Source organism: Salmo trutta, chromosome 37 (genome assembly GCF_901001165.1).
Source record: "Salmo trutta chromosome 37, fSalTru1.1, whole genome shotgun sequence".
NCBI lineage: Eukaryota > Metazoa > Chordata > Actinopteri > Salmoniformes > Salmonidae > Salmo > Salmo trutta.
The window spans coordinates 19,527,337-19,554,996 of NC_042993.1; the positions used below are offsets into that span (position 1 = coordinate 19,527,337).

General features: G+C 45.1%; 1 protein-coding gene across 3 annotated transcripts in view; it reads right to left on the minus strand.

Moving 5' to 3' along the window:
- The window catches only part of LOC115176586 (DENN domain-containing protein 4B), a 39,670-nt gene that overhangs the window by 7,153 nt on the left and 4,857 nt on the right, over positions 1-27,660 (minus strand). For 2 of the 3 annotated variants that reach the window (XM_029736658.1, XM_029736660.1), the window contains exons 2-21: positions 14,412-14,729; positions 13,657-13,909; positions 13,459-13,528; positions 13,073-13,242; positions 9,308-9,549; positions 9,095-9,161; positions 8,285-8,343; positions 7,953-8,097; positions 7,427-7,602; positions 7,202-7,302; positions 6,734-6,949; positions 6,363-6,508; positions 5,999-6,135; positions 5,505-5,619; positions 4,218-4,553; positions 3,955-4,099; positions 3,657-3,809; positions 1,251-1,488; positions 851-1,133; positions 411-691 (exon numbers count right to left, since the gene is read on the minus strand). In XM_029736658.1, coding sequence (XP_029592518.1) covers positions 411-691; positions 851-1,133; positions 1,251-1,488; positions 3,657-3,809; positions 3,955-4,099; positions 4,218-4,553; positions 5,505-5,619; positions 5,999-6,135; positions 6,363-6,508; positions 6,734-6,949; positions 7,202-7,302; positions 7,427-7,602; positions 7,953-8,097; positions 8,285-8,343; positions 9,095-9,161; positions 9,308-9,549; positions 13,073-13,242; positions 13,459-13,528; positions 13,657-13,909; positions 14,412-14,710 — 3,632 coding nt within the window. In that variant the 5' untranslated portion in view covers positions 14,711-14,729. The remainder of the gene's footprint in view (positions 1-410; positions 692-850; positions 1,134-1,250; positions 1,489-3,656; positions 3,810-3,954; positions 4,100-4,217; positions 4,554-5,504; positions 5,620-5,998; positions 6,136-6,362; positions 6,509-6,733; positions 6,950-7,201; positions 7,303-7,426; positions 7,603-7,952; positions 8,098-8,284; positions 8,344-9,094; positions 9,162-9,307; positions 9,550-13,072; positions 13,243-13,458; positions 13,529-13,656; positions 13,910-14,411; positions 14,730-27,660) is intronic. The other variant, XM_029736659.1, reaches the window with a different exon arrangement.

Consider the following 27,660-nt stretch of genomic DNA (forward strand, 5'->3'; position numbering starts at 1 on the left):
AATGAAGGGATTGGGTGACAAAAAAAGTCTAAAGTTCATTCAGTTTAAGAATCATACAGTCCTCACCATACAGTCCTCACCATACACCATACAATCCTCACCATACATTACACAGTCCTCACCATACATTACACAGTCCTCACCATACATTACACAGTCCTCACCATACATTACACAGTCCTCACCATATGTATTTAGACAGTAAAACCGTAGCTTCACTTTCCAAATACATATGGTGAGGACTGTACATGGCTCTGAATAGACAGACTGAATAAGAATAGGAGTCAAAATGAAGGGATTTTGACTTCTACGGGCCCTGGTCAAAAGTAGTGCACTATATAGGGAATAGGGTGCCATTTGAGACACACTTAAATGTTAGGGTGATGTTATGATGAGAGGAGTAGTCCTACCTGCTGACGGGTCCTAGGTCACAGATCTCAGCGTTGAGAAGGGGGACGAAGGTGGTCGAGCAGAAGGGACAGCTAGAGTTGAGGTTGGAGTCGTCAGACGTCCACCCAGCCATTATCTCCTCGTCATAGACCAGGGAGTTACAGCTCCGACACAGGGAGCAGCTCGACATCAACACCTCTAGTCCAGCTCCCTCTTGGTTGGTGTCCCAGGACTTGCGGAGAGGAAAGGCCAAATTGGTGGTGTCAGGGAGGTCGACATCACTCCCCACTGACAGAGAACTCTACAGAGGGAAAGGATGGAGGAACATTAAGCACGTTTTGACAGGTTTGATAACTCTCCCTACATCTGCAAATGCATTTTACCACAGTAAACTAAATCAGATGGCTAATACAGTGTAGTTAGACTATAAGCTACAACAACCCACATGTTGTCCCCTCACCTCAGAGGTAGCAGTGTAGAGCCTCTCCTTAGCCTTCAGCAGGCTCTCAGCCACCTGGGCTTTTCGGGACGGTCTCTGTTCCGACACCCTGCGCACCGGCCCGTTTTCACCCCCCGAGCGCCGGGCGCCTACACTGGCGGCCCGCCGCCCCGAGAGTCGATGGCGAGTAGGTGTGAGCAGCTGCTGCAGTTTCCCTGCCAGGCTTCCCCGACTCGGTGGTGACACATTATTGTAGTTCTCGTCCACGGCCTTGCGGCTCACAGTGTCTCTCGGCCCAGGTGGCCTACATTGAGAACAGAGGAATGGGAAACATACTATTATAGTATATCTGAGTGATATACTAATTGTAATCCAAAAACATATCAGAACATTTCAGCCCCAGCTTCTCCACCCCCCTCACCTGCCGTCTCTGTCCCCAGGCTGGCAGCTGCAGTCGGGCTCAGAGACGGCCGTCTCGGCACAGTCTTTGTAGAAGGTGGACAGGCACACCTGGTCGCGGCGCACCAGGACACCATCAGGTGGAAAGGGAGAAGGGGTGGAGGTGTCTCGTGGCCCCACGGGGGGCTTACGGGAGACAGGATTGCTGCAGCCATTGGCACCTACGTTCCGGAGCACCGCCTTCATTGAGAGCTTAGACTCTGTGGGGAGGAAATTGTTAGGAGGGTGGTTCCCAAACATTAGACACAGTTGCTTGATGAGAGTGTTATGTTACATTAAACAACAGGAGTAGACCTTACCGTGAAATGCTTACTCACAAGCCCTTAACCAACAATGCAGTTAAAGAAATAGAGTTAAGAAAAAATCTACTAAATAAAGTGAAAATACTGGGGGTACCGATACCAAGTCAATGTGCGGAGGTACAGGTTAGTCAAGGTATTTTGTACATGTAGGTACTGGTAAAGTGACTATGCATTGATAATAAATAGTGAGTAACAGCAGTGTAAAAATGGAAATAGTCCGGGTGGCCATTTGATTAATTGTTCAGCAGTCTTATGGCTTGGGGATAGAAGCTGTTAAGGAGCCTTTTGGACCTAGATTTGGCGCTCCGCTACCACTTGCCGTGTGGTAGCAGAGAGAACAGTCTATGACCTAGGTTACTGGAGTCTGACCATTTTTTGGGCTTTCCTCTGACACTGCGTAGTAAATAGGTCCTGGATGGCAGAAAGTTTGGCCCCAGTGATGTACTGGGCCACACGCACTACCCTCTGTAGCACGTTCCGGTCAGATGCCGAGCAGTTGCCATACCAGGCGGTGATGCAACCGGTCAGGATGCTCTCAATGGTGCAGCTGTAAAACTTTTGGCCAAATCTTTTCAGTCTCCTTGTGCCTTCTTCACGACTGTCTTGGTGTGTTTGGACCATGATAGTTTGTTGGCGATGTGGAATCCAATGAACTTGAAACTCTACCCACTTCACTACAGCCCCGTGGATGTCAATGGAGCCGTGTTCGGCCCTCCTTTTCCTATAGTCCACGATCAGCTTCTTTGTCTTGCTCACGTTGAGGGAGAGGTTGTTGTCCTGACACAAACACTGCCAGGTCTCTGACCTCCTCCCTATAGGCTGTCTCATCGTTGTTGGTGATCAGGCCTAACACTGTTGCGTCGTCAGCAAACTTGATGATGGTGTTGGAGTCATGTTTGCCCATGCAGTCGTGGGTGAACAGGGATAAGAGGAGGGGAATAAGCATGCACCCCTGGGGGGCCCTCGTGTTGAGGATCACGTGGCAGATATGTTGTTGCCTACCTTTACCACCTGGGGGTGGCCCGTCAGGAAGTCCAGGAACCAGTTGCAGAGGGAAGTGTTTAGTCCCATGGTCCTTAGCTTAGTGATGATCTTTGTGGGAACTATGGTGTTGAACGCTGAGCTGTAGCCAACGAACAGAATTCTCACATAGGTGTTCCTTTTGTCCAGATGGGAAAGGGCAGTGTGGAGTGCGACTGAGATTCCGTCATCTGTGGATCTGTTGGGGCGGTATGCGAAATGGAGTGGGTCTAAGGTTTCCGGGATGATGGTGTTGATGTGAGCCATGACCAGCCTTTCAAAGCACTTCATGGCTACCGACATGAGTGCTAATGGGCGGTAGTCATTTAGTCAGGTTACCTTCGCTTTCTTGGGTACAGGAACTATGGTAGTCTGTTTGAAACATGTAGGTATTACAGACTCGGTCAGGGAGAGGTTTAAAATGTAAGCGAAGACACTAGCCAGTTGGTCCATGCGTGCTCCGAGTACACATCCTGGTAATCCGTCTGGCCCCAAGGCCTTGTGAATGTTGACCTGTTTAAAGGTCTTGCTCACATCGGCTGCGGAATCACACAGTCGTCCGGAACAGCTGGTGCTCTCGTGCATGCTCCTGTGTTTCTTGCCTTGAAGCGAGCATAAAAGTAATTTAGCCCGTCTGGTAGACTCGTGTCACTGGGCAGCTCACGGCTGGGTTTCCCTTTGTAGTCCGTAACAGTTTGCAAGCCCTGCCGCATCCGACGAGCGTCAGAGCTGGTGTAGTAGGATTCAATCTTAGTCCTGTATTGACGCTTTGCCTGTTTGATGGTTCGTCTGAGGACATAGCAGGATTTCTTATAAGCGTCCGGATGAGTGTCCTGCTCCTTGAAGGCAGCAGCATTTAACTCAGTGCAGATGTTGCCTGTAATCCATGGCTTCTGGTTGGGATATGTACGTACGGTCACTGTGGGGACGACGTCGTCAATGCACTTATTGATGAAGCCGGTGACTGAGTTGGTGTACTCCTCAATGCCATTATATAACATTCCAATGACCGTGATATTTCTATATAATAGATATCCGTCACTCACTGTCTGTTGAGCCTCTCATGCTGTTCAGGCTGTTGCTCTTCACCATAGACCCCGTCAGTGATTCGTGGCTGGAGCTTTCACTCAGGCCGCTCCAGCTGGACTGACGAATCAGGTTAGATTGTGGGCGGGACCGTTGGTTACTGTCCATTGTATCTTTTTAAAAAGACAAAACATGTTTCACCTCTATGTTTTAACATATATGATTTGAATTAAAACCATTAAAAAGGCCACTCTAAAACCAATGACTATTTATGGTTACAAATAGTAAAAAACAAATAACATGTAAATATGTCCAGACCTGTCCGCGTGCCTACTGAACCACTCTTCTGCCGCTGTTTGATTGGCTGTCTGAACTGCGCCACGGCCATCAGAACGTTACGCAACTTGGCCCAGCGCAGACGGCCACCCTGATTGGTGGAGGGCCACTTGCTCTCCAGCACTGCCTGAGGAGAGAGGGCCGAGACAGAGGTGAGTCAATATGGAGAAAAAAAAGACAACACTGCAGATGGGATCACAGACGGGGTTCAACTCTATTTTTAATTCAAGTAAATAATGGCTCACCTTGTTGTAGTATGCATAGGTAATGGTGTTGGGTGTGATCCCAGCTTTCTTCATCTCCAGAAGTACCCTAACAGCGAGCACAGGCTGCCCGTACTGCCCACACAGCTGCATCAGGATCCTGTAACACACCTCATCTGGTAGTACCATCTTCCTGGTCTCCATGTGCTTGAGCACCTCGTATGCCGTTTGCAAGGCACGCACCTTGGCACTCTCTGCCCGCACAAAGGTGGGCAAGTAGATGAACCACAGCCCATAGCAGTGGCCCAGCAGGCATTTGGACCACATGTCGGGCACTGCCGAGTATATCTGTGCCCGCTTCTGTGCCAGCTTAATCTCCTAAAGGAGAAACAGGGATACAGGAGTTAGGTAATCCAATCTAGATTTACTAAAGCCGTAATAATGTGGTTACTATGTGTCCTAGTAGGCGAACTTAACAACCCTGAAGGGTGCTTGGGGTATTCACCCAAAATACACAGCCGCCACTGTGCTTCCTGCTTTTAAATATTGAATGAAGGATGAAATATGAATGCTCATTAAATTCAAATGGCACAGAAAAACAGTGAAGCATGTTCCCTCTTTAGCTGTGGAAAACTGGGTTATCATAAAGCTAACTGGGGAGTCTTGAACAGATCAAGTTGATTAATGCTAATACAAATCAAATCAAAGTTTATTTGTCACGTGCGCCGAATACAACAGGTGTTACAGTGAAATGCTTACTTAAAGGCTCTAACCAACAGTGCAAAAAAGGTATTAGGTGAACAATAGGTAAGTAAAGAAATAAAAACAAAAGTAAAAAGACAGTGAAAAATAACAGTAGCGAGGCTATATACAGTAGTGAGGCTATAACAGTAGCGAGGCTATATACAGGCACCGGTTAGTCGGGCTGATTGAGGTAGTATGTACATGTGGGTATGGTTAAAGTGACTATGCATATATGATAAACAGAGTAGCAGCAGCGTAAAAGAGGTTTTGGGGGAGGCACACAACGCAAATAGTCCTCAAAAGGTTCTACAGCTGCAACATCGAGAGCATCCTGACTGGTTGCATCACTACCTGGTACGGCAATTGCTCGGCCTACGACCACAAGGCACTACAGAGGGTAGTGCGTACAGCCCAGTACATCACTTGTTTTGATTTGCAGGCAGGGTAATGCCCTTAAAAAAATAATAAAGATTGAAATTAAACTGCGTGAGTGAGCCTCTTAATATTATTGTATAGTTGTGTTGGCTTTCAACGGGGTTGCAGTGTGTTTTAAGGGGCTCTGGCGCAGCAGGTTGGGGTCTGTACCTGTTTAGTCCGTCGCGGGGCAGGGCTGCTGGGAGCACTCCCCTTGGTAGGGACACGTAGCTGGTCCTGAGGCCGGTCAAAAAGATCCATGCAGAGCACAGGGAATGTCTCATAGCTGTAAACAGACAAACACGCTGTCACTGGTCACAGCATCAGACAGTATAAAGTGCCGGGGCCCTTATTTGTGCTCATCTAGAATCAGATCAACCCTCGTATTCTTTATTATTTAAAAGACTAAATGGATCCTAGTCCCAGCCCTACTCTGAGAAGCTTAGTGAACACGAACCCTGCTATATGTAGAGCCTGTGTTACCTCTAGTGAGTGGGGCACTCTGAACCGTCTGGCTCCTGGGGTTCCTCTGGGGGCATGATGAAGACCCTGCTATATGTAGAGCCTGTGTTACCTGTAGTGAGTGGGGCACTCTGAACCGTCTGGCTCCTGGGGTTCCTCTGGGGGCATGATGAAGACCCTGCTATATGTAGAGCCTGTGTTACCTGTAGTGAGTGGGGCACTCTGAACCGTCTGGTTCCTGGGGTTCCTCTGGGGGCATGATGAAGACCGTGTGCTCCCCACTGTGGGCCTCGTCCAGGTCTATCAGACGCACCTCCTCAGGCTTCTCCACATCCGACTGCTTACACACACCACACACACACACACACGCCGCAAACACAGGTCACATACACAGGAATACACAAACATTGACAACATAGAGGGCAGGAATGGGATCACACACATTTCCATTAGTTGTGCAAATACAAAAAGGCTCATCCGGTTTGAGTATTAGAATCAACACACTAAAAGCTTCCATAAGATATGGTGCGTCACTAAACATCCTGTAAAACATGATGTGATTCTGACCTTCTGGACACACTCGTCGAAGAACTCGAGACAGGCATGGCGATCACTGACGAAGGAGCACTCCTCGATGAACTGAGTGAACATCTGGGTCCTGGTCAGCTGGGTGTAGAACTTCTGGTGGGTGCGTTCACGGGACTTCAGGAAGCCTGCGAGAGCCAGGGAGGGGTTAACTTCAGACACACATTAAAACACTAGCTTCACAGGGGTGTTGCTTATGGACACAGTAAGTAGGTGAGGTAAAACACCCACACACACACGTACTCAGCTAGAATGTTATATAATTTTTGGGTACACTAATGAACATTTTTTGCTGTTGTTATGAGTCACACATACAGGCAGCCACCCCCTCCCACCCCTCCACCCACACTGACCCTGCAGGTTGAAGAGGGAGCTGCAGTCGGTGGTCCTGTCTGAGGGGGCCTGGGTGATGGGCAGCAGGTAGGCGCGGTAGCCCCTCAGCAAGCAGCTCATGAAGCGCAGGAAGGCCTCCTGGATCTCCAACTCCAGCTGCTTCTGACGCCCGTAGATCAGGTCATAGTCCGTCAGCAGGAACTCCAGGGTGGCCTCCTCTTGGCCAGTGGTGTAGACTGATGGAAGGGAAAGTGAGGGAAATGGGGGTAGTGGTGGAGAGGCACAGAGAGAAAATGATGAAGATACAAAGCACTGGCACATAGAATTATCAAGAGTCAGATGTATTGGTGCAATATGTTTTAGCTTGTACTCATTTTCATGCATCAGTCCCTAGATGGGCTTCAGAATAAGTAGGCTAGAAGATGTAAAATGATTGACAGAAGGGAGAAGAGAATGCATGTCATGCATGGTCTCCAGCCATCACTCACTTTTCTCCAGAGTCTTCATCAAGTTGGTGAGGGTATTCACCAACATCTTGCCTTGCTTCCTTGGTAGCGATCGCCATGACAACGGCTTCTTGTCCTCTGCTCTGCAGGAGAAGAGAAAACAAAACTATGGATTTCATCCTTTCAAACTTGTGTATGTTTGGTTTTGTTGCTTCCTCTTCCATCAGTTGCATCCTGGTCCAGGTCCTTCAAGGTCAGTGTACTCACTGAAAGATGGTATTGGTGTCCAGGTCAACACACACAACGTCAGTAGGGGGGTCATAGAGGTCAAAGTAGCTGGAGTGGACACCCACGATGAAGGGCATGGGGGCACACAGTACGTCTGCCAGCCGCAGCGGGCACAAGGGGATGTACGGGCAGTGCCAACGCAAAGGGAACGTCATCTGGAGGGATAGAGTGCATTCTTTGATTAAAAAAATAAATACAAATTATATATATATATATTATTTAACTAGGCACGTCAGTTATGAACAAATTCTTATTTACAATGATGACCTAGGAACAGTGGGTTAACTGCCTTGTTCAGGGGCAGAACGACAGATTTTTACCTTGTCAGCTCTGGGATTCAATCTAGCAACATTTTGATTACTGGCCCAACGCGCCAACGACTAGGCTACCTGCCGCCCCCTTGGAATGAGTGTGTGTGTCCGTATATGTCTTTGTGTGTGTGTATGGCGGTGTGTGTGTGTGTGTGCATACGTGTGTGTAGTTTTGGCATGTGTGTGTGACTCACAGACACCAGGGCCTCGCTGACGGAGGTGAGAACGTCGGGGCGGAGGGAGTGGAGCAGCAGTTTGTGCTCCGTCAGCACGGCCAGTAGCAGGACACAGGCGTTCTCAGGGCCCAGGTTCTGCAGCAGCTTCACAAAGCTGGCACCACTACAGACAGAAAAGAACAGCCTCTTCATCAATTCATTATTGTTTTAATGGATTCACTTCAATATGATAATAGAAATCCCTCAGGGGAAACTAAGGCATGGTTGGAGCAATATCGCCTAGCGCAGAAGAACGCATTCCACCAAATAGTTTATTGCGACTCGACCTAATGCAGATTTACTGTACTGACCTGAGCAGTAAGGGGGAGGAGACAGGCTGACAGAGTAGAAGGTTGTCATAGGGGGAGAGCTGAAATGACACACACACACACACACACACACACACACACACTTTTCATTAACAAACCAACATGGTGGACAATAATCTATAGGTCTAAGGAAGAAAGTTTAGCCATGCTTCAATTTCATAGACCACCATTCACCAAATTGATATCTGTTGATTTGAAACAAGCCGTTAGGAATCAAGTTTGAAAAGCCCCATTTGACTCGATTTGAGTTTTCTAGAAATCCCCAAACTACTTAAACAACCGTCTCTACTTTCCAGAGCCAGAAGGATCATTCAGTGATGTGAAATTATTTTAAATCCACAGTATATTATAGATTGTTTTGATTGGGTGTTATTTTTACCCTGTCCATCTGCACACACTAACCAGTGAAACCATCAATTCATTCAACGCCCATTTCCTGTGGAGGAGGAAGTCAAATCTTAGTGAGAAACACCACAACGCTACTGGTGTCAAGTTCAAATAGAACTCAAGCTTAGGTTCCGCTTGTAACGCACACACAGGCATATACAAGCACACACAGAGCAAGCTTTTGTTCTAAACTAGCACTAAAACACCTGATTCAACTAATAATCACAGTCATGCCTTACTTGAATTAGGTGTTTTAATGCTGCCTTCTGTATTGCCGTGAGCTAAACCAATGCTTAGCAAGGTTTTCCATTCCACCTGTCTGATGCTTTAAAGTGCGTTGATGTGTTAATAAGGAATAAAGAAAACAAGGAGAATGTGAATTGAGTTAAAGACAGGTGTCCCTACCTGCACTAGGATGCGAGGCCGCTGAGGGGAGGGGAACGGGACGTTGTGCATGAAGCTGGAGATGTGCCTGGAGAGAGCAGAGTTCATGTTAATAAATCAACCAACCATAACATGAATCAATAGCCAATAGGCCGACGTTATGTTAGCCAGTAGATTAGCCAGTTTAGGTTTATAAAGACACATAGCTGATATTTGCCATGAAGGACCACTGACTTCTCAAGGGGCAGCACGTGGGGTCCGGAGATGGAGTATCGGTAGACGAAGGTGAGGAACTTCTGGAAGACGGTGAAGAAGGGCCAGTGGGAGAGAACACACACGCTCTTCTTCACTTGCAGGGTGCGGTTGGTGATAGGCCGCCGGTCCACCACGCTCACCAGGCCCAGACGGACGCTCTGCCGCTCCGAGAGGCACTCCCGTGGGAACGCCTCGTAGAACTGGATGGCAGCACCGTAAACCTGGGGCGGGAAGAGGAGACACGGGACTGTTAAAAATTAAGGATTCAGCTAACGCTAGATGCTTTGAACTGTGTAAACAGATACTGTGAGAAATAGTGGAGGTAAAAACATTTTATTAAACTGTGAGCGAGTTCATACTGAAGTCATTTGCATCTCAATGTTTTTGTTGTTTTTATAGCTTCTTGCTGCTGTCGCAGATAAAGTCTATACAGTGGGCTAATTTAAAACATGTAATTGAGGTAGGCAAGCATGATATTGAATAGCTGCATTGGTAAATAACTACACACAAGTCAAGCAACAAATAGTTGGTATTTATCAACATTAGAACACTAGGATTTGTCAATGTTCATATATCACACTTGATATACATTTCTTTGTGAGTGTGTATTTCTGAACCTTGTCAGACACTGTAGGTCATGGCATTTTGTGGAATTAGAAATATTTCAGCCCATTTGGTTCTAGAATTAGATTTTGTTGTAGCAACCATAGAATTAGCAACATACACCTTACTGGTGGCCTCACTGATGTGTCATTGTGATGTCATCACTCATGATGCTGATTCCCTGATCATAATCAGATGAGTTCTGAGTTACCATAGTGATGATTACTATATCAATCAAACAAAATCAATGGAACATCATATTCCAAAATCATCAGTCTGTGAAAAATAGAGACAACCTTGCTATTTCTGAAGATTTTTTCAAGCTGATTTCCCAAATTCATTGGACCCTCTGTTCAACAAAGCAATGAATCGACGACTAAGTGTGTCCATGTCCCGAAGAAGTGCAGTTTCTGATGAGAAAACTGTCAGCCGTGGGAGAGGCCGATCCAGGGCTAGATGCCACTGCCCTACTTCGGTAAACCAGCCAATACATAAGGCTGTAATTATTAGTAAGACAGATGTTCTGTAATAAACTTTTTCAGTTCTGTTTCAAATTAATGCAAATTAGAGTGGTCTTGGCTGAGAGTTGCTTAATTTTGTCCATACAAAGGAGAGAGAAGGCCCTGACTCTATGACCCAAACAGTGAAAAACCCTCAGAAGGCAGAGAAGGACGTAATGAATCGTGGACGGAGTGCGTCTGTCCCTCAAAGAAGGGCAAGATCGGTAAATTTAAAAAAAATCATATGAAAATTGTTTTTTTGTGTTGTTTTAATACGATAGCCTAATCTCAGATTTCTTAATCTGATACCATATACTAATCATTCTTGATCCATGTCATGTTCATGGTGATAAAACATGTTCTATTTTCAGCAGGACGAGAAATCTGTTTGCCGTGAGAGAGGCAGATCCAGGGTCAGACGCCACTGCCCAATTTTGGTAAACCAGCCCTTATATTCATTGGTTATGGAGGAACACTGACATTTTCTGAAAAGTTTTTTTATACCTGTTTCCGCCTCAACTTTCAAAGTAGGCTAACAGTTATTTCATTGTTTTAAAAGATCCAAACAAAGAGAGATGGCACTGACTCTGTGTCCCAAACAGTGGACTACTCTCAGAACGCAGAGAGGGACGTAATGACTCACGGATGGAGTGTGTCATCTATCCCTCAAAGAATGGCAATAACTGTGAGTTAAAAAAACATACAAAAAAGCTTTAAAAACATGCTACCCTAATCTCAAATTCTTAATCTCATGCCATATGCCAATCAATCTGGAACCATGTCATGTTCTTGTTAAAATGATGATTGAAACCTTTTCTTTTTTCAGGAAGACGAGAAAACTGTCTGCCGTAAGAGAGGCAGATCCAGGACCAGACGTCACTGCCCAACTTCGGTAAACCAGCCCATATATTCATGTATTAACACTGGCATTTACATTTTTTCAGATCTGTTTCAAGTGAAGGCAAATGTGAGAGTGGTCTTGGCTAAACTCTCCATATAGGCTAAGTGTTGTTCCATTTGCCCTAACAGATCCGTACACAGGAGAGAGACGGCACTGACTCTGTGAACCAAACAGTGGAACACCCACAGAAGGCAGATGGGAATGTAATTAATGGCGGACGCAGTGTGCCTATCCGCCCAAGAAGGCCAATAACAGTGAGCAAAAAATAAACTCAGAAATATTGTCAAAACACTGCAGCCTATTGTCAGATTTTCTGATGCCATATGCTAACCATTCTTGATCAATGTCATGGTCTTGTTTTATTTTTTCAGGATGACAAGAAAATTGTCAGCCATCAGAGAGGCCGTTCCAGGACCAGACACCACTGCCCAACTTCGGTAAACATTGCATTTTCTGATTCACTTTTCTGCTCTGTTTCAAGTGAAGGCAAATGTGAAAGTGGTCTCGGCTAAATTTCCATATAGGCTCATAGTCGTTTCATTTTGTCTTAACAGATCCATACAAAGGTGAGAGATGGCACGGACTCCCAAACAGTGGAACCTGCACTGACTCCCACTGACTCCCAAACAGAAGAGCACCCTCAGAAAGCAGGGGGAGATCACATGAGGAAAAAACAGGACCTAACCCCTTTTGAACAGAAACGTAACAGAATGTTTAAGAGCGAGAGGGAGTGGTTGGAGGACAAGAGGAGAGAGATCAGAAAGAGGGAGATCCTATGGAGACAGAGAAAACTGGAAGTAGAGGGAAGATACCTAGCCAAGATGGAGGGATTGCTAGAGGACATGGCTTGGCGAGTCCAGGCATTGGATTTGTTCACAGAGAAAGATGGAGAAACAAACAGTGGTCAATCAAAGGTGAGCTTTAGTGACTATTTCAGCACTATAATGTTGTTTCTACTATCCTTCTGTTGAGTAAACTATCATCTTTTCAACGTAGCCATTTTAGAACGAATTCAGTAGTAGCAGTAGTACAACTAAACATGGATCAGTAGGTATACTAGTATTTTGTTATTGGAGTTAAACAATACTTGTCATCTTTCTTAGAAGAATGGCCAGGTCCCCTTGTGGACAGGACAGTACAAGGCAGGGGATAAGAAAACACGGTTTGAGAGCAAGGCTGAGAAGAGCAGAAAAGGAAGGATAGGGCACAGAGAAAGGAAAAGGAAAGGGGAGGAGGGTGGTGATGGAGATGATGATGGCGCAGGGAAAGAATAAAGGGGTGGTTTGGCTTGATAAAGGTCTGAGGAGGGTCTGGAAACGGTTGAAGAAAGGGGTCAGGTTCATCCTGGGCGCATCTTACTAGGATGATATGATTTACTTTTTGGAATAAACTGAGCTTTTATTAGAAAATGTTTTGCTTGTTGTCTGGATTTAATATGAATTAGGAAACTTTACTATTACGATTATCACTGTTACTGCAGACATCATGGATGGAGTGAAGTATTTCAATGTCTGACAAATAATGACATCTTAAGTTATTGTCATTTGTTGAAATTGACTGAACCGGTGACTTGCAATGAGCTAAAATAGATACATTCACCTGATATACATTCACCTGATATTATACAGAGAACCTTCCTACACAGCTTAACACATAACCCAATGGATTCAACAGCTTAGCCACTGTGCAGTGTTAGTGTTGGAGAGTGTGTGTGAGAGGGAGGCAGGCAGGTGGACCCACCTTGTCGCCACAGGCACTGGTGAGGACGAAGGTAGAGAAGACAGGGAGCTGGTACTTGGTGTTGAGGGGCCAGCTCTCCACCGTCACACCCATGGGCAGACAGAACATAGGCACAGACTCTGGCAGGGGGAACGACTCCACGTCCGCTTCCGGATACCGACTGATCAGACCTGGGAAACACACACACAGAGACAGACGGTTAATAAAAGTACCATTTTGATTAGTGACTACAGAGATACTTTCATTTTTGGTAGATCTTTCTACTTCTAAATGTCTTTAATTATGAAAAAGTAAGTCAATAGGCCTTCTCTGTTTACAACGTCACATACGGCGACGCAGCAGAATGAGTGCTGTGATACCATCAGAATGGAACAGTCTACACTCACCTGCTTCATAGACTAGGGCGTTGGCTTTGGCTACAGCTCTCTTGTAGCACAGGTATAAGGCTGGACCCCACTGTGGAGCCAAATCAACAAAGCACAGTGAGAGAGAGAGAGAGAGAGAGGGATGGAGGGCGAGCAAGAGAGATTAAGAATTAAGTTTAAAAAAATACAGAGTAGAAAAACAGAGCGCTTCAAACCCACTATGCCAGTGTTGAGGTTCTTCTCCACCCGGCAGAAGGTGTGGGGGGCCACCTCCCCCTTGCTGGGCAGCAGGAGGGAGATGTCTGTGACCCCCAGGGTGTGGAGGGCCTGGGACTCTGGGGCCCGGCGGTAGGTCAGGAAGGTGCGGTGGGTGGCGGGCCCCCCGGAGCTCAGGCTGGCTGAGCGGCTGTAGGGGGTGGTCTCGATCACATACCAGCCCTGCTTCACCACCTCTTTGCCCTCGTACAGCACCCTGGGGGCCGGGGGAGGGGACAGAGTCAGGACAATGAGTCAGTCAATGTCACTAGTTATACAGTTCACAGAAAACAATTTCTATCACTCATTCAAGGAAAGCTTTTCTTTTCATGTTTAGAAGACATCCCACACTTTGTCCAGAATTAACGTATCATGTGACATGCATAGCTCTTTCATTAAATAATCTATGAGTATATAGACAATTACATTTTGCAGTCATGTATGGCTTGGCCAGACATGCTTAATTTAATGATTATGGCGGTTTAGGGCAACATAGCAATAGCATACAATAAAACCTTTGTGGTCAGACGTACATGGTTACAGCATGCAGTATGTCGATAATTGCATAACGCAAATTCAAAGCATTGTTATGCATTAGCTACAGTATGTGAACTCCAAGCACCATGCATAGCTTTACATTGATGTTGTGGCTAATGTCTGACTCCAGCACACATTAGAACAGAATGGTCATTTTCTTCATCACTGCTGGAGTGTCTCACCCGAGGTCGAGGATGGGTGGCTTGTCATGCCCACGGCGGTAACACAGGTACATGTGGGGGTTGTTGATGAGTCCGGCGCTCAGCTCGGCCGGGTGGCCCCCCTGGGTCTTCTCGATGCAGGTGAAGCCCTCGGGCACCTCTTCCCCCAAGCCCCGGGCGATCACCGCCAGGTCTGTGACCGGCTCCACCACCCGGCACCCTCTCTGCTGGCCCTCTTCGTCCAGTGGGGCTGAGCCCCCTGGAGCCAGCCCTGCCACCACAAAGTAGTCCACTAGCTGGGGACATTTCTCCTCCGTCATGCCGCCTATCTGCCAACTGCTGTGGAGAGGGAGGGAGAGGGGGAGAAAAAGAGAACGAGAAGTAGAGGGAGGGGGAACCAAGGTGAGATTGTGCAATCTCGTTTATGTAAACAGTCAACTGGCTGAGCAGTTGATGAATAATGGATTTCTTCCTTCTGACAGTCTTAGAGAAACAAAACCTTATTATCCAGACAGACAATATTTGGTTCTCATCATTGGCAATTGATATCACTGTCTTGGTTGTTGATCTATCTCATTGCATGTGGATGCACACGCATTCCCACACACAAATATTTATTTTGGACTCAAAAGCCTTTAGTCATTCTCATTTCATACAGATCTGACCGGTCTGAGAGGTAGTCTGAGGGTCAACAATAAGCTGCTGAGTTCTGCTGAGAGGGGAGATCCCACCAATTACCACTCATCCTCTCCCCATCCATTGGTTAAGTTAGTTTATTTCAGTATACATGGCAACTAAAAAGTTGGATTTCATATGCATCAGGAAATACAACAAGAAAACAAAACAATAAATGTGATACAGTTGGCAAATCAAGAAAGTTCAGAAGTCATGGATGGGATCAGGCTTGTTGTTGCACTTCGGATGGTCAGCGGAAGTCCGTAGCCTCAGCAGCATAGAGCACACCCCTCCATTATCAATTTCCTCTCCGTCGGTTGGGCTTCGTAGATAAGCCTAACCCTACCCTAACCCTTTGTAGATACCACTCCTGCTACTGGCGCACAGGCTCACCATACATTTTGTGACAGAGTAGTGGACAATCTATACTACTGCAAGCCATCTCTGCTAATGCAGTCCTATTTGTTTCTGCAGTGTTGCGGCATTCAAAGCTAGCTATTTAAAGCTAGCTAGATAGCTAGCTAACATCGATAGTTAGGTAAACCAAACTAAGCTAACAACAGATACGTCAAATCTAATTAAAAACTGATTAAAAAAAAAAGCAATTCAGAGAATTATTAAACAAATAATGTGGATGAAAAGTCAATCATAAGAGGCCATTCACATTAATGTAATTTTCCCCTCTGGATTCCCTCTCCAATCATTTCAGAGGGAGCATTACTGTCTAGAACAGCATGTATACAGGATGGATAGGCCATCCTCACAGAGCGGATGAGTCGTTAAGTCACGACTGCTAGGAAGACAGGACAGTGTGTGTTGTGTTTTTATTTCCACTGTGCTTAGTTACAAAATGAATGTGTGATTAAACTAAAAGTGCACTGAGAGTGGAGGGGAGGGTTGGAGGGCATAAAAATAGGATGCTGTTGTGTCACAGTCAGTAGAAACTGTACCAGTAAACCCCTCTTATGTAACCTAGGCTCTCCCCCTCTCTCTCTGCAACCAGCCCAATGTTTTTCTCTTGTTCTTTCTAGTCGTAATAGGCTTAGGATGACTGGGGGTTTGCTTTGCGCTGTCAATCTGTTGCTCTCTGATAAGGCACTGATACAACTGCTTTTCAGGCATTTCCAGAACGAGAGTCATAAGATTGAACAGAGATTAGGCTAACGAAAGTTGTAGCCTGCTACCGAGTATGCTTGAGACTAGTAGCCTACTGTATTTAGCACATTAACGCGTAATACATGCCTAGAGAGTGAGAGAATTACTAAAAGGGCCTTCAAAAAGTGAGAGTAGAGGAAATCGATGCAGGTTGGGCTCCAAAGGTTATCTGGCAAACAGGAAGTGGCCACTGGCAGCCTGTTTCCTGTTATATTCCAAGAGTTCATCAGTACCTTCCTAGTGACACTTCTCCAGGGGGGAAATTATGACAGGACACAGGAGGTGATAATATACAGTGAGCTCCAAAATTAAAATGTTTTGTTGTTTAACTCTGTACTCCAGCACTTTGGATTTTAAATGATACAATAACTATGAGGTTAAAGTGCAGACTGTCAGCTTTAATTTGAGGGTATTTTCATCCATATCGGGTGAACCGTTTAGAACTGTTTGTACATAGTTCCAGCATCTTTGGGGACCAAAAGTATTGAGACAAATTCACTTATATGTGTATTAAAGTAGTCAAAAGTTTAGTATTTGGTCCCATATTCATAGCACACAATGATTATATCAAGCTTGTGACTAGACATTTGATGGATGTATTTGCTGTTTGTTTTGGTTGTGTTTCAGATTATTTTGTGCCCAATAGAAATGAATGGTAAATAATGTAGTGTGTCATTTTGGAGTCATTTTTATTGTAAATAAGAATAGAACATATTTCTTAACACTTCTACATTAATGTGGATGCTAGCATGATTACGGACAATCCTGAATGAATTGTGAATAATGATGAGAAAGTCAGACGCACAAATATAATACCCCCCAATAACTAACCTCTCCTGTTATTGTAATGTTGACAGGTTAGCACGTCTTCAGGGTATGATATTTGTGCGTCTAACTTTCTCACTCATCATTATTCACGATTCATTCAGGATTATCCGTAATCATGGTAGCATCCAAATTTCATCCAATTTCTAAACGGTTCACCCGATATGTATTAAAATAGCCTCAGTCTGCAGTTTAACCTAAGTCATTGTATCATTTCAAATCCAGGGCTGGAGTACAGAGCTAAAACAACAAAAAATGTATTACTGTCACAAAAGTTTGAGCTCATTGTATTATTATCTTATGAACATTTCAGTGCAGAATTTGATGCAAAACAACCACACCAGTGTAATGGACCTGTTAGATTATAGTACAATGGTACTATAATAAAAGGGTGTTGCTCTGCTGGGAACTTATCAAGGACACTGAACCTCAGGGTTTTCCAGAAATTGCTGATGTAGGCTAATAATTGTTGGTTCCCTTTTCATAATACCCTATGTACATGGTAACGTGCACTCTCTCTCCCTCACACACACGCTTGCGCTCGCGAATGTACACACTAACACACACACACTGGAAAACCCCTTTTGAGAACAGAATTGCCCCAATGTCCAACATGTCTTAATATTGGTCACAATTCTTGCGACTGCAAGTCATTTCAATATCTTTGTCAACATAACTGAGAAATGAATTCATTAAAACTGTCAGTGGTTTGAGCGAGAGGGAGAGAGCGAGAGAGCGAGAGAGAGCGAGAGAGCGAGAGGAGAGAGCGAGAGAGAGAGAGAGCGAGCGAGTGAGCTCTGGAACTAGAGCGCCCACATCCTGACAAGAGGCTTTTGAAGTAAGAAACCCAGTGCATCATAGATCTAGAATTGAATACACCATATTTAGACAAGCAACAAGAGCAGTAAAGGTCTTATTCCCCAGAATTATGACGTGTCTGACAGTGCACGTCAGCCTGGAAGCAGTGGACCCCCCCATGATCACACGAGCTGACATCAATGTGAAGTATTGGACCATGGCCTACTATGGAATGGGAGAAGTGGAGCTAAGAAGAGGGGTTGTTTTAGTCTGTCATTCTGATAGTTCTCTTTCCTCCCTGGCACTTCATTGATAAATCAGACTGATACCAAGTGCGGACGTCAAGGACTAGAGTTGTGCATCCCTGCTTGGTTGAACTAATGTCAGAGTTTCTGACTCATAAATAACATCCACAGGCATACACAGAAATGAAATAAGATTCAAACAAGTTGAGCACATGAATTCGGGTCGCTACCCACTTCTCCATCTAGTCTGCACTGCATCTTGAACTTATCAGCCAGCCTCTCCCTCTGGCTGTTTTAACAGATATAATAATTTACTGATGTGATTATTCAGTGGGGTGATACGATACTTAAACATACAAAAACAAAGTCTGTTGTGTGCACCCTGAGGGTTCACCAAGAATTCATTGAGAAACAGTGGATTACGCAATTTGTCAAAATAGGCTAGCTAATGCTCAGAAACAAAACTGCAATTGAAAGCCTTCCAGCCACTCACATCATACCTCAACCTCCTCAGAACAGCAGCTTCAAACAAGCAGGAAATAAAAAAAGCCACAAGATATTTAAAACAGGTCGTGGGTTTGGTTCTTCTTTTAATTCACCTGCTTTTGTTGAGCACCAGCCAGGAAAGGCTTGAATATATATTTCCACAAGATTATAAACCTCTAACGCAAGCTACTGAGGAATGAGTCATCACAATGAACGTTTGAGGAAAGGAGAGATTCTCTACCTTACGTAGGTTAAATCCCCATATCAGTCAAATATAGCAGTTAGTTATAACTCACTGTGTATGTGTGTGTGAATTACAGAGTAGCCTTGCCTCCAACCGATTGAGAAGAGTTATTTCTGAGCCAGTGCAGTGACAACACTCAACCCGCGCCCCCACATCTCTCCAGGTGTGAGCTCCTGATAAGGACACCCCAAATGGACAAGGAGAGCTCTGTTCAGGCTTGGCAGCTAGACATCCTGCCCCCGAACTGGCAGACAGGCCCCCTCACTCTTCCTATACAGCAGGTTCTCAAACTCCTGACATGTTTGAGAATGTGTGAAATGATGTGTGTGAAGAGGGGCTACACGCATCATTTCACACGTGGAATTCCTTCATGGCTTTGTCAATAACACCCTCGAAAGTACAGGTTTTTACTTTGTGTTATGCAATAGCTGGGGCAACATTTTGACATTACAAAATTGTGGAGATTTTTCAAAAAAACTCCCAGATAATTTCAAATACTCACCACAGCACTCACAAAATGTATTTTAAATACAGCAGAATGTACAGTGCTAACAGCTGTTACAAATACTTGTATCTTGCAACTTAATGCAAAACATTCTTCCTCAAAATATGCTTGCCAGCTGATATACCTGTCTAAACAATGCTTAAGATAAAGTTGTTAGGGATGAATGCTGTCCAGAGGCAGTGCCTTTGTGCTTGTCAGAATGCTGCTGCCCATAGCTGGCCTTCAACCAGAGCCACAGCTAGTGACAGAGGAGGTATTCAGGGTCGCTCTTCCCAGTGAGATGATGCTGGAAGTCAGCGACGGGGAGAGAGATGCCTGGTAGCTGGTACAACCACGCCCACACCAACTCAGGGGCTTCGCCACAATACCACCCTAAAATGGAGGCCCGGACGGCCCACAATGCTCCTTTTGTGTGCATGGGGCAAGCATGTGATGACGTTAAGAGGGGAAATACATTCACACACACAGAGTGAACAGAGTGAGGCCCAGAGGGGAGTACTGCACCACAATGATCATTTCACAAGCTCACCACAATAAATAGCATTATCCAAAGTGTTGACAGTGAGAAAAATCCATTATCACACACTGTTTACCAAAGACCACAACTGACTTAACAGAGCTGCCAGGAGAAAAATGTAGGCCTAGAAGAGTGATAGTGGAACCTTCCATTAATGTGAACATAACTTGAAGGGTATGATGATTAAATACTGTAGTGGTGGGGGGACAAATCCTTCTCTGTTAAGTCAGCATGTTGTTATGAAGGTGATCTTGGCCCATTAGACCACTAAAGAGAAGGCATGACCTACACCAGTGTTTTTGGAAGTTATCAGGATTCGACAAGCTATGCTTCTCCTTCTCGGAGTAAGTGCTTCTTAACTAAAACTAGCACTAGAGGGTAGACTAAAATTGGTGTTAGATCAGATGTATGAGTAAGTGACATCTCATGGGCCAGTGCCAGTCCACAGTCCAGGGGTTGAGAAAAACTTATTGACACCTCTCTAGATGACACATGAGTCATGACTCAGCAAGGGGGCTGGGGGGGGATTCATAAATTAAATAGCAGGCTGGGGATAGTAGACAAACCAGGTCAACAATCCAACCTAAACATGGCCTGGCTGAGAGGAATCGGTATAAGGTTGATACAGATTAGGCCTAGGCCTACCTAATAAGCTTCATGTGGACACTGTTTAATTTTTCATTCATCACTTTGTATTCAGCAAGTCAATAGTAAACAGCATGCACCACGTGTTGTTCTATATTTGACTCTGGGATTTTCAAAGTAGCTCTTAAACATTGTCTTGCTGATGTTGCAACACAGGCTGGCTGAACTTAAGGATCAGGGAGCAGGAGTGTCTTTGATGTGGATAACTTCCAGAGTTGCTCCTTGATAATGCTTTGATCAATCTAAATGCCATCCACAATTCAATTCAAGAAACTTGATACATGCAACCACAGTGGGAAAGGTTAGTCATTTCAGTGGGAAAGGTTAGTCATTTCGCTTACTCCAAAAAAAACACGACTAGGCCTACTTGGTCTCAATTCTCAACCTCAAACAAAAAGTATTCCTCTGCTAGTCACTCTCCTCCTACTCACTTTCCTAGGCCATAAACTAAAAGGGGTCAAGAACAAAACCAACACAGAGCCTCTCAGGCTGCATGGTCCCCTGACCACGTCACAATGCAACATTGTCCAGGGTGTCTGAATTCACCCTGGTAATACCTCAGGGCAAGGAAGACACACCACTCTCAAGACCACAGAAGATTCTAATAACAGTTCTGGTTGGTTCACCCAAAGTCAGAGAGCCAAAGAGATTCCGAGGCCTCGGTGGCCCTAACACCAGGGTTCATGCCACCAGTGCTGTTAATTCCGATCCAGCAGCGTCCATCGAGCCACGTGGCTGGCACTGTCTCTGACTGTCAGCACTCCTTAGAAATGGTTATTTCAAACGACGCTTCTATTTAAAGCCTGCTCAGAGAGTCGGTTCTGCCTCTCTCTAATAAAGAGACCTGCTTCAGACGGCTTCAGCAGCATTCGTCTTCTCTCTCTGTTGTTGCTGAAGTTTTAGAATTCAAATTCAAATGTCTCCAGGTATTGGTGTGATAACTGACTAGCACTTAAACAAACAGCAGCTTTTCAGGATTTCTGGAAAACTGTCTCCCCTGGGCCTCGTCAGAATTTTAAGGATTAGCCTATTACAGTGGACAATATATTCCCTGACGTTGAACGAGGTGGACTACAGTGAGGGGAAAAAAGTATTTGATTCCCTGCTGATTTTGTACGTTTGCCCACTGACAAAGAAATGATCCATCTATAATTTTAATGGTAGGTTTATTTGAACAGTGAGAGACAGAATAACAACCAAAAAAATCCAGAAAAACGCATGTGAAAAATGTTATAAATTGATTTGCATTTTAATGAGGGAAATAAGTATTTGACCACCTCTCAATCAGAAAGATTTCTGGCTCCCAGGTGTCTTTTATACAGGTAACGAGCTGAGATTAGGAGCACACTCTTCAAGGGAGTGCTCCTAATCTCAGCTCGTTACCTGTATAAAAGACACCTGTCCAAAGAAGCAATCAATCAATCAGACTCCAAACTCTCCACCATGGCCAAGACCAAAGAGCTCTCCAAGGATGTCAGGGACAAGATTGTAGACCTACACAAGGCTGGAATGGGCTACAAGACCATCGCCAAGCAGCTTGGTGAGAAGGTGACAACATTTGGTGTGATTATTCGCAAATGGAAGAAACACAAAAGAACTGTCAATATCCCTCGGCCTGGGGCTCCATGCAAGATCACCTCGTGGAGTTGCAATGATCATGAGAACGGTGAGGAATCAGCCCAGAACTACACGGGAGGATCTTGTCAATGATCTCAAGGCAGCTGGGACCATAGTCACCAAGAAAACAATTGGTAACACACTACGTCGTGAAGGACTGAAATCATGCAGCGCCCGCAAGGTCCCCTTGCTCAAGAAAGCACATATACATGCCCGTCTGAAGTTTGCCAATGAACATCTGAATGATTCAGAGGACAACTGGGTGAACGTGTTGTGGTCAGATGAGACCAAAATGGAGCTCTTTGGCATCAACTTAACTCGCCGTGTTTGGAGGTGGAAACATTATGTTTTGGGGGTGTTTTTCTGCTAAGGGGACAGGACAACTTCACCGCATCAAAGGGACGATGTACGGGGCCATGTACCGTCAAATCGTGGGTGAGAACCTCCTTCCCTGAGCCAGGGCATTGAAAATGGGTCGTGGATGGGTATTCCAGCATGACAATGACCCAAAACACACGGCCAAGGCAACAAAGGAGTGGTTCAAGAAGAAGCACATTAAGGTCCTGGAGTGGCCTAGCCAGTCTCCAGACCTTAATCCCATAGAAAATCTGTGGAGAGAGCTGAAGTATCGAGTTGCCAAACGTCAGCCTCGAAACCTTAATGACTTGGAGAAGATCTGCAAAGAGGAGTGGGACAAAATCCCTCCTGAGATGTGTGCAAACCTGGTGGCCAACTACAAGAAACGTCTGACCTCTGATTGCCAACAAGGGTTTTGCCACCAAGTACTAAATCATGTTTTGCAGAGGGGTCAAATGCTTATTTCCCTCATTAAAATGCAAATCAATTTATAACATTTTTCACATGCGTTTTTCTGGATTTTTTGGTTGTTATTCTGTCTCTCACTGTTCAAATAAAACTACCATTAAAATTATAGACTGATAATTTCTTTGTCAGTGGGCAAACGTACAAAATCAGCAGGGGATCAAATACTTTTTCGCCCTCACTGTATAAATGTGGCTGGCTGGTGCAGTGTTTGCTTGTGTTTGAGGCTGTGTGAGTGTGTGCATATAACTGATATTCATGCATTTCCCTATTAAAACTTGCCATAATTTCTCCTCTTTGTGCTGCATAATGCAGCATACAGTAATCCTACATATTACACACGGTATGAGGCTTAAGTGATGCTCTGTTTTGAAAACAGCAATTTACACTGCGTTAGCCATAGCTAGTGAGGAAAAGATACAGGATGCAAGTGAAGAGGAGACATCCATCGCAGATGGCTACATAATCTTGACATTGGCCGTTTGCCAATGGAGCTGAAGGCTATAGAGCTGTTCTCAGAGCTAATCAGAGTGTACGCGAGTGCAGACAACCCAACAGTTGCAATACAGGGCTAAGCATTGTGAACCAGGACAGTGTATAATGCTGCTGTTACAGCAGTACAAAGGAGAGATTCTTGGACAGGTGACAGACTGACTGTTACTAAGCCTGTTTCTTCAACAACATCAGGTTTGCTTTTAGGAGTGACCCTGTATGAGAGGAGAGGGGCTGACACGACACACAGTTTCAGGCTAACAGAGGAGTTGCATGAGTTTCAACGGCCTCCCAACCTGACTTTGTTGTGGAGAATGGAGAGAGGAAAAACAAATAGGCTGCACCTAGACTCCAACAGAAGTAGACCCAACCTGCATAATCCCACAAACCTACTCACATTATATTCTCCCAACACTACCCCCACTTCCTAATCTGATATTCAGTAGTTGGATGACATGCCACTTCCTCAGACTGTATTATTTCTTTCTGGCAGCTGTGACAGCTGCCTAAGCACTTTCAACACCCTCATTCCTCTTTTCTTATGATGACGAGGGAGGGCCATACACATCTGGGAAGGACTCTAGCCTTCCCTCAGAATCAAATCAAATTTGTCACGTGCCGAATACAACAAGCATCACCGTCAAATTTTATTTTACCTTTATTTAACTAGGCAAGTCAGTTAAGAACATATTCTTATTTTCAATGTCGGCCTAGGAACAGTGGGTTAACTGCCTTGTTCAGAGGCAGAACGCCAATTTTTTTAATCAAATATTTATTTATTTATTTTTAACCTTGTCAGCTTGGGGATTTGATCTTGCAACCTTTCCGTTACAAGTTCAACGCTCTAACCACTAGGCTACCTGCTGCCCCACTAAAATGCTTACTTACAAGCCCTTAACCAACAATGCAGTTCAAGAAATAGAGTTAATAAAATATTCACTAAATAAGCTAAAGTACAGAAAAAAAAAAAGAAAAAAAAAACAATCAAAAAGTAACAAGAAATGTACATAATAACGAGGCTATATACAGGGGGTAACGGGTCAATGTGTGGGGGTACAGGTTAGTCGAGGTAATTTGTAAAGTGACTATGCATAGATAATAAATAGCGAGTAGCAGCAGTGTAAAAACAAAGTGTGGACAGTCTAATTAATTGTTCAGCAGTCTTATGGCTAGAAGCTGTTAAGGAGCCTTTCGGTCCTAGACTTGGCGCTCCATTACCACTTGCCATGCAGTAGCAGAGAGAACAGTCTGACTTGGGTGACTGGAGTCTGACAATTTGTTGGTCTTTCCTCTGACACCGCCTAGTATATAGGTCCTGGATGTACTGGGCTGTACGCACTACCCTCCTTACGGTCAGATGCTGAGCAGTTGCCATACTAGGCAGTGATACAACCGGTCAGTATACTCTTGATGGTGCAGCTGTAAAACTTTGAGGATCTGGGGACCCATGCCAAATCTTTTTAGTCTTCTTCACAACTGTCTTGGTGTGTTTGGACCATGATAGTTTGTTGGTGATGTGGATACTAAGGAACTTGAAGCTCTCAACCCGCTCCACTTCAGTCCCGTCGATGTGAATGGGGGCCTGTTCGGCCCTCCTATTCTTATAGTCCAGGAGCTCCTTTGTCCTGCTCACACAGAGAGAGGTTGTTGACCTGGCATCTCACTGCCAGGTCTCTGATCTCCTCCCTATAGGCTGTCTCATCGTTGTCAGTGATCAGGCCTAACACTGTTGGGTTGTCAGCAAACTTAATGATGGTGTTGCAGTCGTGTTTGGCCAGGCAGTTGTGGGTGAGCAGGGAGTACAGGAAGGGACTAAGCACGCACCCCTGAGGGGCCCCAGTGTTGAATCAGCGTGGCAGATGTGTTGTTGCCTACCCTTACCACCTGGGGGCAGCCCGTCAGGAAGTCCAGGATCCAGAGGGAGGTGTTTAATCCCAGGGTCCTTAGCTTAGAGATGACATTTGTGGGAACTATGGTGTTGAACGCTGAGCTGTAGTCAATGAACAGCATTCTCACATAGGTGTTCCCTTTGTCCAGGAGGGAAAGGGCAGTGTAGAGTGCAACTGAGATTGCGTCATCTGTGGATCTGTTGGGGCAGTATGCGAATTGGAGTGGGTCTAGGGTTTCTGGCACGATTGTGTTGATATGAGCCATGACCAGTTTTTCAAAGCACTTCATTGCTACCGACATGAGTGCTACGGGGCAGCAATAATTTAGGCAGGTTACCTTTGCTTTCATGGGTACAGGGACTATGGTGGTCTGTTTGAAACATGTAGGTATTACAGACTTGGTCAGGGAAAGGTTGAAAATGTCAGTGAAGACACTTGGCAGTTGGTCCGTGCATGCTTTGAGTACACGTCCTGGTAATCCGTCTGGCCCCGCGGCTTTGTGAATGTTGACCTGTATAAAGGACTTGCTCACATCAGCTACGGCGAGTGTGATCATACAGTCGTCTGGAACAGCTGGTGCTCTCATGCATGCTTCAGTGTTGCTTGCCTCAAAGCGAGCATAAAAGGCATTTAGCTCGTCTGGTAGGCTTGCGTCACTGGGCAGGTCACGGCTGGGTTTCCATTCGTAATCCGTAATAGTTTTCAAGAACTGTCACTTCCGACGAGCGTCAAATCCGGTGTAGTAGGATTCAATTTTAGTCCCGTATTGACGCTTTGCCTGTTTGGTGGTTCGTCTGAAGACCATGCACGGCAATAACATAGTGGGATTAGCGTCTGGATTAGTGTCCTGCTCATTGATAGCAGCAGCTCTAGCCTTTAGCTCGGTGTGGATGTTGCCTGTAATCCATGGCTTCTGGTTTGGAAATGTACGTACGGTCACTGCTGGGACGACGTCGTCGATGCACTTATTGATGAAGCCGGTGACTGAGGTGGTATACTCCTCAATGCTATTGGATGAATCCCGTAACATATTCCAGTCTGTGCTAGCAAAACAGTCCTGTAGCGTAGCATCCGCATCATCTGACCACTTCCGTATTGAGCGAGTCACTGGTACTTCCTGCTTTAGTTTTTGCTTGTAAGCAGGAATCAGGAGGATATAATTATGGTCAGATTTTCCAAATGGAGGGCGAGATAGAATGTGTGACACTGGGTCATAAAGCAAGGATCAGTGGTTTGATAAACTTGGTGAGGAATGAGGCCAAATTTCACTATTGAGATGAAATGGAATATGGCTGCTGGCTGGTATGATGACATCATACAGACACCTTCCCTGTAATAGCCAAATGAACATGTCTCAAGACAAACCCTGGTTCCTCCTTCTAAACATTCCGTTTCCACTTCATTGTTATGACATTCGACATGGACCATTATATTTTGCATTAACATACAGGCTTTTATGTAAATGCACTAGTGTGAAAGGTTAAGCAGAAACATACGCAATCCCTCATGCACAAAGCATAGCCTACCTCTGCAATGAGATATGATGTGAAAGGGAACTGGGAGTCCTGGGAGATAGTGTAAACTATAAAGATGGAATGCTGAGGAGAGTAGGTAAGAAGTGAGGCACAGACTGTTGGAGACTAGGCTCTAACACTTCATGATCAGACTATACTTTGAGCATTCAGCTTCTATTCAGAAATTGAAAAATCATAATTCAAAGTAAAAAGCAACCTTCAATTGTGGAATTAGAATTTCTTGACTAAATTGAAATGTAATTGACCCCCAACCCTAGTGGCCAGAGAGTTATGAACACTGACAATGTGTTGCTTTGAGGTGCCTTTCTTCAAGAGACATTCCCCAGCTGTAGCAAACCCCTAACAAGAGGTGACAGGTCCCAAGTGTGATCACAATCTCAGGTATCATGCAGACAGACTACTGTCTACTGACATGAGGAGGAGGAGTCTGTGAAAAAACACTGGAGAGCCATAGTTAGCAAAAGCTGATAAGTAGGCCTAAATGAGGACTGAGAGTACCCTCCGGAAACTATGTCCCAAATTCTACTACTAGGCTACATTGAGTGCTTTAGATGCATGGGGTTTTTGAGAAAGTTGTCACCATGCCTTATGGGTTTTGCGGCGATGGGTGGAAACATAGTCAGTAGACTTTTAGTTGTGTCACTAAAAGAACTTCCCCAAAGAAACACACATTTTCCTGCATGACGTTGTTCATAAATGTATGGGTAAACGTCATTAGAGGCTATTCTTTATGAAGATCCCAAACTAGGTAGAGGAATTAAGATGGTACTGTACCAAATGTGTTTTGCTAAATCAATGCTGATTAATTAGTTGGCGCATG